Below are 17,466 nucleotides of genomic sequence, written 5' to 3'. Positions count from 1 at the left end.
TGCACCCTGGGGACGTGGGGGGGTGTGCATCCATCTCCCGTCTTTCCCTCCGACTCCTAGCGCCTAGGGCTGCCGGGGTCTGATCTCCCCCCTCTTGGCTGCAGTATTGGCCCTGCTGCTGTAGCAGCACCCGCAGGATGTTGGAGTAGGACAAAGGCTGCTGATCAGAGTGAGGGAGGCAAAGAGGAGGCAGCCGGCGAAGGTAACGCAAGTTGCATTTTTCAGGGTCCTGAGGTTGTGTAGCGTAGTTAATTAAAAGAGAAAAAAGAAATCTGCAGGCTGGAATGGCACATTCGCAGGGTATTGGAAGCCCCAGTGTGACTGCGTTACACAACCAGCCGGGGAAGGGCTAGATCCAATTGATGTAAAGTCAATTACAGGGCGCTTCTTGCCCTGATCTCATCAGGTGGGAAGAAGTCCCCCAGGATTTCTCTCGCTGGGACTCATTCCTCCCGTCCTCTCTCTCTCTCCTCCCGTCCCAATTTAAAAAACAAAAAAAACTTTTACCTGGGCAAGGCAATTAGAAGGAAGAATAAAGGGTGTCTGAGGGTAAAGGCACCACTAATTTGTTTTATGGGAAGGAAGCAACAGTGTAAGAAACACTTCTGCTATTGGAGAAGCTCTCTGAAATTTTAAGTGATCCCGAGGACAGTGCTGCTCCGAGATGTTTTGGAGCAAAACCCCTTGAAAGGCTTTGGCAGTGTCCTACAACTGGCAAAACCTACAGGTCACAATCTGATCAGAAGTTTGGTGGCCTTATGATGACTCTGAATAACTTGTATTTTAGTCTCTTTGAAACAAGCTGATCCGTGATTGTTTTCAAGTGGTTTATTTCTAGAGAGTGTTGTCAATCTGATGGCAAGCAACTAACACTAAAACAGCTACGAAAAACTGATGGCACTGGATTGGTTTGTAGAAGCTGCTTGATTGATTTATTTGGTTTGTTTCCTTTCCAGCAGAGTTACTAAATCCCACTCTTCCACACCTTTGGATGGGAAGAATGAGGATGGAAGAGCAATGGTGGAAAGGGGAGCTGGCAGCAGACATTCATCAGACTCTGAGAATGAAGGTTGGACTTTAATTCCCTTCTCTCCCCTTCCCCTGTTCATTTTCGATTCAGCAAAAATGCTTTGGCACCCCTCAAGCATTATAAGGAAAACAAATGTTAAAGCTCTAAATTGTCAAGTAACTGTCTTCACCAATTGAGTTAATCAAAGAAGAAGCTACACTTAACCCTCTCTGTCCTATAAAAATGCTTTAATCATAATTTAGAGTCTGCAAAAGCCTATTTACAGGCTAAAAATATCTGCCTGCTTTGGTTCAGCAGTTTTAATTCAGGCAAGCTGGTGATGAGACAATGTGTTTAAATAAAAAGGGGATACTATTGCTGAGCTGCATCCAATCAAAAGATCTTGAGGTCTGAAGAAGTAACTCTGTTTTCAAACAAATACAGGTTGAGAGGCGGTTTTACTGCAGACACTTGTTTCTTGGCAGACTGCAGAGGAGTTGAGATAGTACAAATGCTGGCTGTAATTGTCTGCTTTGATAAAGCTAGTACTGCATCTACGTGTGCTCCTAAAGAAAAAAATCTTTGATATTAAAATACCTAAATGAGCAATATTTGGGCAGTATTTGAAGGGATTTATTGCTGTGCTTTGTCTTGTCCTCTTAATTTAAAAAAACTTGCTTTGAGCTGCTAGAAATAATAGCATTGTCTATTTTAATGCATCCGATGAAAGCTTATGCTCAAATAAATTGGTTAGTCTCTAAGGTGCCACTAGTACTCCTTTTCTTATTGTCTATTTAGATGTTGCATTTCCTTAAGTACTCTTCAAACATTAAAGAATTGCTAAATGCATTTAGCTGGGTAACATGAAAGAGAGATCACAGCAAAGATTAACTATCTGCACTTTACTCCCTTTCAAGTTACCCTTAACAAAATTAACACTTTGGATATTCTACTACTTTTGTCTCTCCAGCAGGCATTCAACAATAAATTACATCAGGTGACTTAATCATTATCAGGTCTTGGCAAGTGGGTTGTTTGTTCTCATGCAGTCACACTGAGGGACAGGTCCTTCTGATTCTGAAATGGAGTGGGGGGATAATTGATGCAAGTAAATCTAGATCTACAGCTGTTTCTTTTCATGCAGAAGAAAACACTGAACTTGTTTATGAAGTTACTTAAAACTAATTTTTACTGAAACCTACACTATTTGGCTTGTCAATTTCTTCTGAGGCTTGCATAATTTCTTAGCCATATTTTACCTCTTGTATATGTGGCTTAGAATTTGTCTTTAGCAAGTGCATACTATGTCCCCAAAGTAGGCTGAAGTTACATTGGACTATCCTAGAGTGCTAACATCTTTTCTTTGTTCATGTGTACCTATAGATGCCAATTGCTATGACAGGAGTAGGCCTGGTTGTTTGAATTTGCAGGTGAAGCTGAAAAGGGGGGAAAATGGGCTTGTACTTTTCTTTTGCTACTTCCTTCATAAGGAAGGCCTGATCTGAACTGTGCGTCTTTGTGTTCTTGCATTAGAAGTTTAGGTCTTGCCTAGTTTGGAAGATTCTGGTTAAAGAATGAAATGATATTTAAGAGCTCAGAGTCTGAGTGTATTGAGAAAGAAAAGGACTGTCACGGCGTACAGTTTGAGTCTTTTTGTTAATGCCTTTAACATTTTGGAAAAATGAATCCTTGAAACAATTGAGAGAGTAAAACAGACCGTCCTTCAGCATAACCAGCAAGATAAGAGTTGATATTAAAGTGGAAAAAATACCCGTAAACCCCTCCCCCCCCAAAACCCTTCAGGCTTTCTTTATACATAATAAAGAAGCAAAAGAGAGGATGCAAACCCAAGCTTTCTTTTTTAAATTGCAAATTTCCCTTAAAGAGAAATCTAAATGCTGGATTTGTAAACCCTGCAGTATTGAGGATTTGATGCCACCTGCTCATGCTTTTGAGGTGGGAGTTTGGAAGGAATCCTTCCTTTTTTAAAAAATAAATAAAAAACAAAAAAACAAAACAAACATACATAAAAGTAATTTGACTTAGCATGTTTCTAGTCAAATAGAAGAAGCACATCTGATTTTGTTCTGGAAGAATACAATGTATTTAACTAATTAGCTTTCAGTGATGGGAAAATCTGCAAAAGCAGCACAGAACAAAAAAAGCATAAATATTGTTCTGCTTTTTTATGACAAGATTGCTGAGAGTCCTAATGGTATATTATGGTGCTGTGCTGTAGAAAATGGTAAAACAGATGGTGGTGCCCACAAAACAAAGCCCTTTTTTTTTTCCCCCTCGATCTCTGAGTGATTTTTCTAAACACTTTCAGTTCTGTGGTCTGGCACAGCATGTTAATCTGGTCATGGATGTGGTGTAGGGGGAGGGAAGAACACACCAACAGATTAGTCTTGGTCTAAGCAGGTGAGTCTGAAACAGAAACAAACTATAGTAAAGGTTAAGGAGGACTTGTGGCACCTTAGAGACTAACAAATTTATTTGAGCATAAGCTTTCGTGAGCTACAGCTCACTTCATCGGATGCATCTAGTGGAGAGTAAAGGTTGTATTTGGCACTGGGGAAAAATACACTTTATGTAGCCCATGACTTGCAGTGCAAATTTCTTGACAGATTATCCCCCCTTCAGAAGAACGTACTTAAAGTTTGTATTTAATGCGGAGAAGACATTTCCCATCTAGCAACATAAGGATTTCTGAAGGAAAGTTTCTGAAAATGTTTAACTTTCTTTAAAACAAGACATGTGGAGATCATTTTAATATTAAACCTAACTGAGCCTTCCTTTGGAGGGTATAAAATCACAAAAACCTGTAAGGGTGGTGGCATAATATATCTGTGTCCATACTTTACATAGTGTGCAAAAACCTGAAATTACTGTACTCTGAGGATAATCAGGGACTCTGAGAGCTGGTGTTACTGCATGAAAGACTCCAGTCCATGCTGTGTGTTCATTAGTTGTATGTAATGAATGAATGTGGTGCGCTTGAGGGCAGGCACCTGATGTACATAGCACACCTGAAGTCTTCTAGTGTAAATTGGGTTTAAAGGTGCTGGGAGGTTTTTTGCTGTAGAGATGGAGTGCTCATAAGACAGAGGAAATAAATCCCTTGAGTTGGCATTCTAAGTTGGCTGGCTGGTCAGCAAGCAGTGTTGTGGTTGCTATGGAGGTAGCTTCTGCTAGGCTACACAGGGTTTGGTCTTGCAAGGTCTCGAGGGTTCTGGCCAGATCCAGAACACTTGTAAGCACATGACTAGTCTCAATGAAGTCAAAGTACAATACAAGTTTAATGGCTTCTCTGGTTGGGTGGGAACACTTAAGCCTTGCAGGATTGTGCCATGGAGGACTGCTTGAGGAGCTGGAAGGCCACTGGTGGAGTAGAAGGCAGAGCCTGCCCTGCAGTCTTCAGTGTTCTCTTCTACCCTGTTCATCAGCAGTACTGTGCCAGGTGGGTTGAGTATATGTGCTGGTGCCCATGATGACCTTTCAGTAGCCTAGAGCCTGTGTAGTAGTGGTCAGTGGTGCAAGGACATCATGCTAGCAGGCTGACTTGCATTTTATTCATTCAGCTTTCAAGAGGTTTTTGGGACCTACCAAATGGATAGAATGTCACAGAAATTGGCCTTCTGATGCTTCCGTTCGATGTAAAAGTGTACCTCTGCTTTAGCAGGAATAATTACTCTAGAAAGCTTATGCCCAAATAAGTTTTAGTCTCTAAGGTGCCACAAGTACTCCTTTTTTTTCTAGAAAGAGAGAGAGTTTAAATAGCAAGTCAGCATTTTTCCTTGCACACAAGGGCTAAAAAGAGGGAAAAAATCTATTTAGGACATGGTCTGAGCTTGTTTTGGAAACAGAGTACTGAATTGTCCCCCAACCCCCAGCGTTTGTGGTTATGTTGGCTTTCTTCCTTCCAGGATATGCACATTTCCTACAATTTAAAAGTACTCAGTAGATCTGCTTGTATTTCCTCCTTTATTCACCTCTTACATAGCTTCTCAAAGCAATGTGAGTAAGAGCAGGGCTGAATTTCACAAAGCCCATTGAGTGTGCAAGCTTTAAGAGTTTATATTGTAACTTAATCCTTCAAAGGCCGCCTTAATTGCTTTGCGAATGAGTGGTCTGTGGGCTTTCCAGCCAGGTGGATAGTTGAACAGAGCTGATGCCTTCTGCTGAAAACAAACAGTTATGTGGCTTTACATTTTTACAGTGTCTGGGGGATAGATATTTCCTCTAGGTAAAAGTTACTCCCCCAGATAACCCTGATAGTAATAAAACAAGTTGTCAGAAGTACTACAAGCAACAGGTTTATGGTCACCATTCTTCAGTAAAAACATACCCACCCCCACCTTTCGCCCAATGAATAGGGGGGAATGTTTCCCTGTGTTCTTTACACACATTCTCTGGAGCTCTGAAACACTTGGCTTCCCTGGTCTATTAATTAAGCAAGATCGTACTAAAAATGAGGCCACAGTAATTCATCGTTTCAATTCTGTATCCTCTTAAATCCACTATTATACTTTTTACCCCTTACCTAATGTTATTTGATAGGTGCTTTTCAATAACTTACAGGTGCTTGGCACAGATAATTGAATTCAGCGTTATACAAACATCACAACTGAGTAAATCAGGCAATTGTTTGTTTGTTGTTTTGTTGTTTGTTTTTTTTTGTCCAAAGGGGTAGCTGGCACTAGGACATTGCAAAAGGCTGTGTAACTTTTCCAGATCTTGAAAGCAAAATCTAGAGGAGGATTTCTGGGATCCAGCATGTCTGAGACACAATTTATCTTTTCTGTTCATCTTGATGAACAGAAAAAATGTTAATATTTGCTTTTAACTTGCCCTTCTAGTTTAATTCAGTTGTAAAATGAAAGTAGGCATCACCAGCAGTGAGCAACTCATTGCGTTAGGGCCTCTAAAGGGATTGTCAGCCCAGCAACAAAAATGTAATCTGTCCACTTTAAAAACTCCAGCTTTTGAAACTTGTAACAATAGCATTACTGGTTTCTAGCTTTAGTTTGTTTATAGTATAGATGGCACCATATGTATGGAACTGAAAAGAACAGGTGTTCTAATAAAGTGCATGGTTATTCATGATCTTTTCTTTCTTCTTTCCTCAAAGTTGGAATCTGTTTTCACACTCCTTTCTCTGATCCTGCCTCAGATTAGCTGCTGAGCATTTGAATAATTTAAATTGAGTAAGGAGAATTTAATGAAACACTCTCTAAAATGCCAAAGCGAAACACATGAAGTAGTGGATTTTTAAACATAGTAGCAATTAAACTGTCTTTTGAAATTAGAATGTTTGGTAATATTGTGATTACACATGCCTGCTGTGGAGTGCATTCAAGCAGAAATACATCCTCTTACATAAGAACAGTGTGTTTATCTTCCTGTCTGTCTTCTTTAGTAGGCTGCAAACAGATTAAATTTTTGAATGTCTGAGCAGTGAAGTGTGCAGTTTTATCTGTGTATATTGAAAGGCATTGTCAGTGGGCAGAAATCTGTCAGTCCAGTACAAATATGAAGTGAAAAATACGATACACATGGTCAGAGGTAGCTTCCCCTCTGGATGAACGGGACAACATTATGAAGGTTTGGCTCTTCTCTGAAAGCGAGTACGTGACCTGGCAACTTGTTACCGAAGAGGAGGCAGTGTGATCTTTCTAGTAGATGAAGCACTGGATTAGGACTCATTAAACCTAGACTCCGTTCCCAGCTCTGCCACTTGCTGCTAGGTGACCTTGGGCAAGACGTGTCCCTTGTTGTGCCCCAATTTCCCTGTGTGTAAAACGGGGATGAAGGTACTGTGACCACCTTTTTAAAGCACTCTAAGGTCTGCTGATGAAAAGAGCTATCTAAGAGCCAAGGTGGTTTTCAGATCCTTTATTTTCTGACTTTGATTTACTCGTGTTAGCTTTATTGGCTTGGCCATGCTATAGCATACTAGGTGAATTACTACGGAGTTTTAATTAAATTTTGGAAAGAAGTCATCTTCCCCACAGGCCTGTGTGAGTCTTCTAAACGACTCCCCGTTAGGAAAAAAACCTTTATCTGCAAGTCTGATGTGGAGTTGAGAGCCGTAATTAATTTGTAATGAAAGAGGTGCTGGGGCTCAAGCAATTTTTTTTTACATTCAGAGCTGATGCATCAACCAGAGATGCCGGGGCTCAACCCTGGCTAGCCCTGGCACAAATTAAGCCCTGGTTTAGAGACATAAACATGGAACATCACTCTTCCAGTGATGCCATTTGAAGTCAGTAGACAAGAACCACGTGTTTGCATGAGTAAAGATTATTTAATTTAAATAGTTTGTCTTCTTTTTAAAACCGGTAGGTGCATGCAGTAATATTTGTCATCCCTTACTGGATAGGGGAAGTTCTGGTGTACTCCACTTAGAACAAGTTGTGTACTCTTCAAAAGGAGGTCTCCGCCATCTCTTTCAATTGTAGGAGAGTGTTGGTGCTGCATAGAATCCTATTTTTTTTATATAATATATAGTTTTGATGACATTTGGGTGGCATACTTCACCAATTGGCAAGGGTAGTTCATTGAACAATAGCTTGCACACAACCTTATCCATTGTTAGACTCTGTTGAAGGAGGGAGAAACTTGGCCCGTATACTTCTCAAAAAGAGCCCTGGGATCTTAAATTTCAAGAGAGCTGCATTTTGACATCCTGTTTAAAGGATAACACTAATAGTTTAGTGTCCCTTCCAGGCCTGTGCTTAAGTGAGGGCAGTGGGGATGAACCCAGGTCTGTTACGAGACTCTAACCCCACAGTCTTCTAGAACTTTGCTTAGTTAGAAATGGGGGGGGGAGGGGGAGAAATACTGATAAAACTTACCTGCTTAATGGAACTGGAGGACTCATTTAAGCTTTTAAGTTATATTAATAATGTTTCTCTGCCACTTAAGCCCTATCTATTCTATAACAAATAGGTGACCTAGTTATAATAAGGCTAAAAGTTGACGTGTGGAGCGTATCTAATTGTAGCCCCATAACAAGGTTAAAACCCTGGACTGTCTCCCTAACATAGTTAGAACCCATCTACACTACAGCTTTGAACTGATAGAGCAGTAGTGTAGCTGGAGTCTGATGCAGACTTAGGGTGGTGTGTGGTTTTTGTTGGTGGATTTTCATGCACATTCCTGTCCTCTGACCAAACACATCCTGCTAGTTTAGTGGTGGGCAACCTGCAGCACACGTGCTGCACACAGCCCGTCAGGGTAATATGCTGGCAGGCCATGAGACAGTGTGTTTACATTGACTGTCCTCAGCCATAGCCCCCCGCAGCTCCCAGCGGCTGCGGTTTGCCATTCCCGGCCAATGGGAGCTGCGGGAAGCAGCAGCCAGCACATCCCTGCGGCCCACACTGCTTCCCGCAGCTCCCATTGGCCGGGAACAGCGAACCACAGCCACTGGGAGCTGCAGGGGGCTATTGCTGAGGATAGTCAATGTAAACAAACTGTCTCATGGCCTGCCAGCATATTACCTTGATGGGCCGCATGTGGCTCGCGAGCCACAGGTTGCCCATTGCTGTGCTGGTTCCTTCTGAAGTGTCATTGACCTGTCAGTTCTCTCTACCTCTTCCTGTTGGGGAGGTGGTTTGCATAATCTCTGCATTGTGACCAGCAAAATCCAAAAGCCTCAGTTGTAAACCACTAACAAGCTTTCATAAACATAGTATCTGACTCTTAACCTTAATGACCTGTTCACTAAACTACTGCCAACTGTCTAATCGTAGAAACGTTTACCAGAATACTTCTGTAGATGTTTTTGTAAACTTAAAGGCACAACACTGCAGTTTTTGCAGAAGCTGAAGTTAGTTTCAGTAGGAAACAGCATGCCATCAATTGCAGAGTCCCCTCTTGAGTTTCATGGCCCTTTGTAACTAAGCATTCAGACTTCACTTAGTGTTGAAATACTGACCAAAAATGGAAAGTTAGTTTGGAAGACAGGTAGTTTAGGTTAAATTTAAGGAACATGTGCCTCCCCCTTAAAAAGAACAGAAACTAAAGATCCATAACTCCTCTTTGTGCTATTCTCCAAACGCTTCCTGACAAGAGGATTGTTTGTTTAAATAGTGTCAGTTGCAAAGGAGTTAACTTTTCACCCCTGACTTTTCATGCTAATGCTCTGTGCAGAAATTGAATTCAAGGAGAGAAAATGAGAACCTCTCCCCCAGCTAAGTAAGATAGAAAACAGGAAAAAGTTGAATTGTTGTGAGTGTGAACTTTTAAGGTAACCTTATCTAGGATTTTTTCCTTATCTGTAAACTATAGGCCAGGGTGGCCAACCTGAGCCTGAGAAGGAGCCAGAATTTACCAATGAACATTGCCAAAGAGCCACAGTAATATGTCAGCAGCCCCCCATCCGCTACCCCCCTCCAGCTCCTACCGCCTCCCACCCACTGGCAGCCCCACCAATCAGCATGTCCCCCTCCCTCCCCACGCCTCCTGCCTGCTGCAGTCAGCTCTTTTGCAGTGCGCAGGAGGCTCTGGTGGGGAGGAGCGAGGGCATCGTGGGCTCGGGGGAAGGGCTGGAGTGGTGGCAGGACCTGGAGCAGAGCAGGAGCAATGAGCACCCCCCAGCACATTGGAAAGTTGGCATCTGTAGCTCCAGCCTCAGAGACAGTGCCTATGCAAGGAGCCGCATGTTAACCTCTGAAGAGCCGTCTGCAGCTCCAGAGCCACAGGTTGGCCACCCCTGCAATAGGCATTTCTGCTGTTGCTTAATTGGCAATAACCTTACCTTATTTCTTATGACACAGAGATTCTTGTTATAAGAAATCTGAGGATCCAGTGCAATAGGGTATTTACTGAGACATACTGTGCAAAGGAAAAGCCAGCATACAGAGAACTTTAAAACAAACAAACAAACAAAAACTTGTTGGTTAGTGCTGACTCCCTGATTTGAATAAACTGTGGGAATTTTTATTATTGGTTTTCAGACCTGGCTGTGGCCCTAATGTAGATTTAGGCAACTTTCCACTGGATTAAATAGCATCCTTCAAATATAGCTGTAGTTTGTTTCACAATTACATTTTAGAAACATAGTATTGAAACAGTCGTCTTTCAAGTATTGGTTTTCTTAATCTGACTGTCATCAGCAAATGGTGAGAGAGATATGCTATCCTTGGATTAACTTCTGCCTGTCACAAAACAATAGAGGGATCCCAAGAATACTACTGTAAACTTTGTCCTCGCTAAAACTATTTTGTATATGTGTAAAATAATATATGCATATGTTAATGATCAGTCCCTGTTGCTATCTGAATTGCCTGCTTTGGCAGTTACACTGATTTAACTCTGTAAAACAGCAAATTCTGGTATGAGAGCAAGCATCCCAGGTTGTTGGTACATTTGTTGAGAAATGATAGCCAGGAGTATTTCTAGGAAATATTTTGTCAATTTATTTAAAAAAAACAAAACAAAACAAAAAACAAGCTCGGCTGATGAATTCCATTTTGTTTACTTGAGCAGTGGTTTACTACCGCAACCATCACATAATTCACTAAATTTTCTGCTTGTATTGAGTCAGTTGCTGGATATTTCATGAATACCTGTAGTATTTGAAGAAAGGTAGAAGAGGAGCATGGCAAAGGAATTAAACATTGGAATTCTCTATCTTGGCATTTGGTATGTGGGGAAAGTCTAAGAAGCATATACCTCAACTGGAATAAATCCCTCACTGTTTATCTGGCTTTTTATTGACTACAAATCCAGATGCTCCTTCTCTTGAAGAGGGAAAATCTGCTCTTATTCTGTTAATGTTGTCACAACTGACCAAACTGTATGGTGCCAGTTCACCATAGAAATGCATTTTGATGCCGTTGTTATATAGATTTCTTCACAATGAAATAAATTTTAATAAGCATGTGGCTAACACTGGTGCAAAGTGAGTCAATGTTACCCCCTTACTATTAAATTTGACATGGTGGTTCCAGAGCTCTGGAGACAAACCTCCCACTGTATTTCTCATTTTATTAACAACTCAGGCACAAGCTCCTTTATTTCCGCAATCAGTTCTGAAGTGCCTTAGTCCAGACCAGTTTGAGTTCCATCCTTAGAGCTGTGATAGGCAAGACTTCACCTGACTCCTACTTAACTAAGGGCTGGCCTCCACTGGGAACTTATATCGGCATAGCTACGTCTCTCAGGGGTGTGAAAAAGCAGCTTTGCCTGCTGCTGTGAACTGTGTGGTGCGTGCTGTACATGGTGGGGGGTTTTCCTGAGACTAGGAATTCTGTGGCGCTTGAGGTGCATTTAAAAGTACTGTTTGATTTCTTGACTGCTGGTGGGCATTCTGTAATTTGTGAGCTAATGAAGCTACTTTGAGTCTCCAAAAACAGAACGTTAAAGTTTAGTGCACAAAATCAAAGTGCAGACAATGTCATGCAAATTTCTAACACAATTTAACATGAGTGAAACCTTTTAAAATTACTATTGAAAAGGAAATAAACACGTCCTTTTTGTTTTCACAAGTGGATGTTAGTCCAGTGTAGCCTGCTGTGGCTGAGAAAACCATAGATTAGTGTATCTGAAGCTGAGGTTTGCCTTGCTTTTTCCCCCCAACGTGGAGTGGTAGGGGTAAGGATGCAGTTCATAATGCCAAGTGATATGTGGGGGAGCAGTGACCATGTAGTTCTCCAGTGACTGCAAAGGCTGAGTCTGATGTTTGGCCCTGTAGATCAACCAAGGTCTGCAGTGTTTTGGGTTTGCTGCCTGAAAAAAGCTATCCTGGTGCATTTCCCTCTCCTTGTTCTGCTGGGACTCCTAGGCCTTTTGCCTGACCTTTTGTTTTGTATTGCTTTTTTTTTTTTTCATGTTTTCGGTCAGATTGTCCCTACGTGCTCTGATGCAGCACTGGCTTGAAAGATCTCTCAGAAAATTCCTAGCTTGTCTTCTCTCTCCTTCTCATCAGGTCAGGTGTGAAGGGTGCATCCCTTAAGCTCACCATGCCAGAAGTTGCTAATAAAAATAGACATACCGTTGGATTTACAGTCACATCGAGAAGGGAAAAGTTTCAAAACTCCCTTCCCTTACTCCCATAAAGAATTTTAATTAGAGGTGCTTATTAACACTTCAGCTTTGGAGCACCTTGGGATAGCACTAGTCTTGTACTCCTGGTGAGTACAGCCTGGTGGGGGAGACTTTCTGTTGCATGAAGCTATAAAATTTGGCCCCCAATTCTGTGGTTAGGAGTATAGGGCAATGGCAATGAATATTGGCAGCCTAAGTGTGGTGACTTTAGCTGAGATCTCACTCCTAAGGGTCACAAAGGCACAGAGAGCCCAGTTCTTACTGGCCTTGCAAGGTCACCTGGGCCCACCTGCTGCTAACCTGTTGGCTGTGATGATGCCAGCCATACTCCTCGCAGAGTGGCATGGGTGTCCCATTGCGGAGGACGAAATAAGGCTGTCATCCCTAGAAACCTGCAGGAGAGGATTGCAGAGTATCTACATGAAAGTTTTTTTTCATCAAGTTCTCTCAGCAGGATGAAAAGGGTGTCCCTGTTCACATAAACAAGCACATGCCAACTCTACCTCTGTTGTACCCGTACCTCTTCTCATATGAGCAAAACAATGAAAAGTCAATATCTATGTCTCATGACCTTGGGGCTGGGCACTATCTTTGGGTTTGAACATTGTAAGGAAAAATGTATACACACATTTACGTGAGATTCCTTCGTCTTCAAGCTTGTCTGTGTTCACCTGGCAGGACTGGCTAGACTGTGGTGGAGTCTCGAACAGGTCCTGGCTTGTGGCATGGCTGGAACCCTCAGACGCATCTTCTTCCTTCTCCTCATTGTTCACAGCAGAGGTCTTTGTCTCAGGCTCCTTGGAGGGATCTATGGTCTGTGGGGTGCTGGTGAGGTCTTCACCAGGTATGGCATGCAGCCTGTTGTAAAAGCAGCAGGTCTGTGGCTCAGCACCAGTTCTATAGTGGAGAATGGGGCATTGTGGGAAGGAAGCTGCTGAAGGACTGTTTGGACTGACACGTGTCACACAGTGTCTGCAGTTGCTCTGTATCAACCTGAGTAGGTTACCCATGGTTCCAAACCATTTAGGGAGGTGGTTTGACTGTCACTGTAATGGGGCATTTACATCAGCTGGAGATTAATTTGCGTATAGATGCATGCACAAATAGGCCAAAATAGGTCATCTTGTGTTGACCTAACTTTGTAGTGTAGATCAGCCGTTACTTATGCAGCGAAGACCTATTCTAAGGCCTTGTCTACACTGGAAATTTTTACTAGTTGTGATTGCGTATTGTGGTAGTTTCTAAGAGTGTGTCATGGACCAGGATCCCATTATGGTAGGCGCTATACAAACACAGAACAAAGAGTCCCTGCCCCAAAGAGCTTACCGTCTAAGTATAGTTCCCTATGTCAACATTTTCATTTTAGTTTGGCTCTTAAACACCTTCTTAAGTGACCTAAACTGAAAACAGGCCCTTCTATACTAGAATAAGAGCGTTTACTGAATTTTCCAGTGTAGTAGACAAAGCATGATAGAGGCAGTTGTCACTATTGTGGTATGTGTTTGGTTTCTAAGGATCTATGCACTTGTGCAGGGATTGGCAACCTTTGGCACATAGCCCATCAGGGAAAGCCACTGGCGTGCCGAGACGGTTTGTTTACCTGCTGCGTCCGTAGGTTCAGCTGATCGCAGCTCCCACTGGCTGCGGTTCGCTGCTCCAGGCCAATGGGGGCTGCAGGAAGCGGCATGGGCCAAGGGATGTGCTGGCTGCTGTTTCCCACAGCCCCCATGGAAATGGAAATAAACTGCTTTCTTTCTACTCAATGGTCTTTTTGTAGGGTACCACTACTCTGCAATATTTGGGTTTTAAACACAATACAATAATGCTTTTTTAATTTGTAGAACAAGGAAGGAGTTTTGTTTTATAAAGGACCTAGCAAAGTGTAGGTGTTCTGTATGGAATGTGTGTGCGTAAGAAATAAAATGAACCCCTGTGCCTTAAGAAATTGTAGTACAGAACCTGACTTTGTCAGGTCAAATTTTGCACCAATGTCCCTTTTCAGTTATTCCTCATGATCATTTTTGTTTCTGAGTCTGGATAGTGTTGGAGCTCTCTTTATGGAAAGCAATAACTGGTTATTGCTGGGTTAAACCAGAATTTACTGTGCAAAATCAAGTACCTTAAGCCTCCTAAGGAAAATGAATGAATGACTCAAACATATTAGAAGTTAACTGACTTTCAAAACATGTTAGCACTAACACAGCTCTGCGTTCTGAGTAAATCTTATTGCTGTGGTTGCTAAGCACTTACCATCGTAGGTGGCGGGTATTGGTTTGGGCATTCTGGTCGTTGAAACAAATACTCACTCTAATACCTCTCTCCCCTCCTGTTGTGTCCTTGTAGGAACTGAAACTGCCTGTCTATAAGGCCCATTCACCACAGATTGGGATGCGCCGCTACTTTACTGACCTCTTGACTGTCCTCAGTAGCCGCTGCAATCTCTGCCCTACAGCACGGCACCTTGCTGTCTACTTACTGGACCTCTTTATGGATCACTACGATATTACTGTCAAGCAACTGTATGTCATTTCGATTGCCTGCCTTCTCCTAGCAAGTAAGTTCACTGCTGCCTAGTAACATGCTTGTTTTTTTCTGATCAAGCAGATGGTTGCTTTTGTTTTATGTAACGCACAAGCTGCTATTCTCCATTCAACAGGGGATAATTTTAATGTAAGATATAACTTCTTCCGAAATTCATCAATTTGGGCCTGAAATTATGCCACGCTTGGCTTCCACTGAGACCAAAGAGAGCTGGGATCATTCAGTACATTGGAGAATAGGACCTCCTAATGTCTGAGCTGAAGGCAGTTACCAAAGCACACTGTGGCAGCTGTATGTGCTTGCCAATATACCTCTGAACCAACATTACGTGTTTTTAAAGTAGCTTTGTTTAGTAACCGAACTAAAGAACAAGTTGAATTGTTAAACTCTTGCATTTCAGGGAAGTTTTTAAGAAGTGATCTTAAAGAAAGGGATTTTTAACTTGGCAAAGAAGTTCAGGGTTCCCAGCCAATAGCTCTACATAAACCCTAAACTCTTGTACCATTGGAGAACTTTTGGTTACAGTGATGTCTTCATAGATCCATTGATGTAGACTTGAGTGAGAACCTGGCTAGAAAATTTATAAGCACAGAATATGTACTAAAACGTTACACAGCAACTGGTGTCCATTTGATTAACGTGACACTGTCCTACTTGTTCAAGATGCTTGGTCTGTCTTGAAAATGAACCCGTGACAAAGAGAACTATTTGTTCAGCCCCATCTCTGCGCTCAAGGCTATGCAAATGGTGGATGGCACTGATGTAGCCACAAGGATCCTACTTATGGTCTCTCCTGAAATGGATTGTGCTAGGATAATTTTACCATACAAAGGACACTTAAGGCCTCATAACACTATGGTGGAACAGACAACAGATTTTGGTATATGTTTCTAAATCTAGAGAGGTGTTGCCCCTTTTTCCTAGCTCTGAAAAAGGTGGAGATTGTTGTATCATTTTAGAAATATAGCGGAGCTGGGATGTAGCTCAGTGGTAGAGCACATGCTTTGTATGTATGAGGCCCTGGGTTCAATCCCCAGCGTCTCCAAGTTCTTTGGGGGGAGGGATAGCATAGGTCTGCTAAACCCAGGGTTGTGAGTTCAATCCCTGAGGGGGCCATTTGGAATCTGGGGCAAAAATTGGGGGTTGATCCTGCTTTGAGCAGGGGGTTGGACTAGATGACCTCCTGAGGTCCCTTCCAACCCTGGTATTCTGTGGTTCTATGGGTATGTCTACACTACGAAATTAGGTTGAATTTGTAGAAAGCGGTTTTATACAGTTGATTGTGTGTGTCCCCACAAAGTGCTCTAAGTGCATGTAGTCAGCAGAGTGTGTCCACAGTACCGATGCAACCGTCGACTTCCGGAGCGTTGCACTGTGGGTGGCTATCCCACAGTTCCCGCAGTCTCCACCACCCATTTGAATTCTGGGTAGAAATCCCAGTGCCTGATGGGGCTAAAACATTGTCGCAGGTGATTCTGGGTACATATCGTCAAGCCCCCGTTCCTTCCTCCCTCCCTCCCTCCTTCCCTCCGTAAAAGCAAGGGCAGACAATTATTTTGCGCCTTTTTTCTTGAGTTACCTGTGCAAATGCCATACCACAGCAAGCACAGAGCCCGCTCAGCTAACCGTCACCATATGTCTCCTGGGTGCTGGCAGACGTGGTATTGCATTGCTACACAGCAGCAGTTAATTGCCTTTTGGCAGCAGACAGTGCAGTATGACTGGTAGCTGTCGTCAACATAGTCCTGGGCGCTCTTTTAATCGGGCGCCTGGGCAAACATGGGAGTGACTCAGCCAGGTCATTTCCCTTGTTTTGTCTCGTAGCGATTCAATCCTACCGGCAGTGCGCTGTCTTTTAACCTCCAGCCAGCAGAAGATGACGGCTAGTCGTCATACTGCACAGTCTTCTGCCGAGCACCCAGGAGATGATGATGGCTAGCGGTCGTACTGCACAGTCTGCTGCCAGCCAGATGCATAAAGATAGATGAAGTGGCTCAAAACAAGAAATAGACCAGATTTATTTTGTATTCTTTTTCTCCTCCCCTCTGTGAAATCAATGGCCTGCTAAACCCGGTTTTGAGTTCTATCCTTGAGGTTTTGAATTCTATCCTTGAGGGGACCATTTCTCACAAACCACCCCCTTTGTTGATTTTAATTCCCTGTAAGCCATGTCATCAGTCGCCCCTCCCTCCATCAGGGCAACGGCAGACAATCGTTCCTCGCCTTTTCTCTGTGCAGACACCATACCACGGCAAGCATGGAGCCCACTCAGATCACTTTGGCAATTAGGAGCACATTAAACACCATGCGCATTATCCAGCAGTATATGCAGCACCAGAACCTGGCAAAGTGATACCGGGCGAGTAGGCGACGTCAGCGCGGTGACGTGAGTGATGAGGACATGGACACAGACTTCTCTCAAAGCATGGGCCCTGGCAATGTGGGCATTATGGTGCTAATGGGGCAGGTTCATGCGGTGGAACGCCGATTCTGGGCTCGGGAAACAAGCACAGACTGGTGGGACCGCATAGTGTTGCAGGTCTGGGATGATTCCCAGTGGTTGCGAAACTTTCGCATGCGTAAGGGCACTTTCATGGAACTTTGTGACTTGCTTTCCCCTGCCCTGAGGCGCAAGAATACCAAGATGAGAGTAGCCCTCACAGTTCCGAAGCAAGTGGCAATAGCCCTGTGGAAGCTTGCAACGCCAGACAGCTACCGGTCAGTTGGGAATCAATTTGGAGTGGGCAAATCTACTGTGGGGGCTGCTGTGATGCAAATAGCCAACGCATTCAAAGATCTGCTGATACCAAGGGTAATGACCCTGGGAAACGTGCAGGTCATAGTGGATGGCTTTGCTGCAA

At 43.0% G+C, this 17,466-nt stretch overlaps 1 protein-coding gene across 2 annotated transcripts in view; it reads left to right on the top strand.

The window, feature by feature from the left end:
* Positions 1 to 17,466, top strand: part of CCNJL (cyclin J like) — a 47,525-nt gene continuing 30,059 nt past the window's right edge. The window contains exons 1-3 of one of the 2 annotated variants that reach the window (XM_084637436.1): positions 1 to 202; positions 960 to 1,069; positions 14,408 to 14,618. In XM_084637436.1, the coding sequence (XP_084493562.1) occupies positions 992 to 1,069; positions 14,408 to 14,618 (289 nt within the window). In that variant the 5' untranslated portion in view covers positions 1 to 202; positions 960 to 991. Of the gene's footprint in view, positions 203 to 956; positions 1,070 to 14,407; positions 14,619 to 17,466 lie in introns of both variants that reach the window. The other variant, XM_084637435.1, reaches the window with a different exon arrangement.

This window comes from Lepidochelys olivacea (assembly GCF_965140295.1).
Source record: "Lepidochelys olivacea isolate rLepOli2 genome assembly, chromosome: 8".
Classification (NCBI taxonomy): Eukaryota; Metazoa; Chordata; order Testudines; family Cheloniidae; genus Lepidochelys; species Lepidochelys olivacea.
This window is presented reverse-complemented; position numbering and strand designations above follow the sequence as displayed.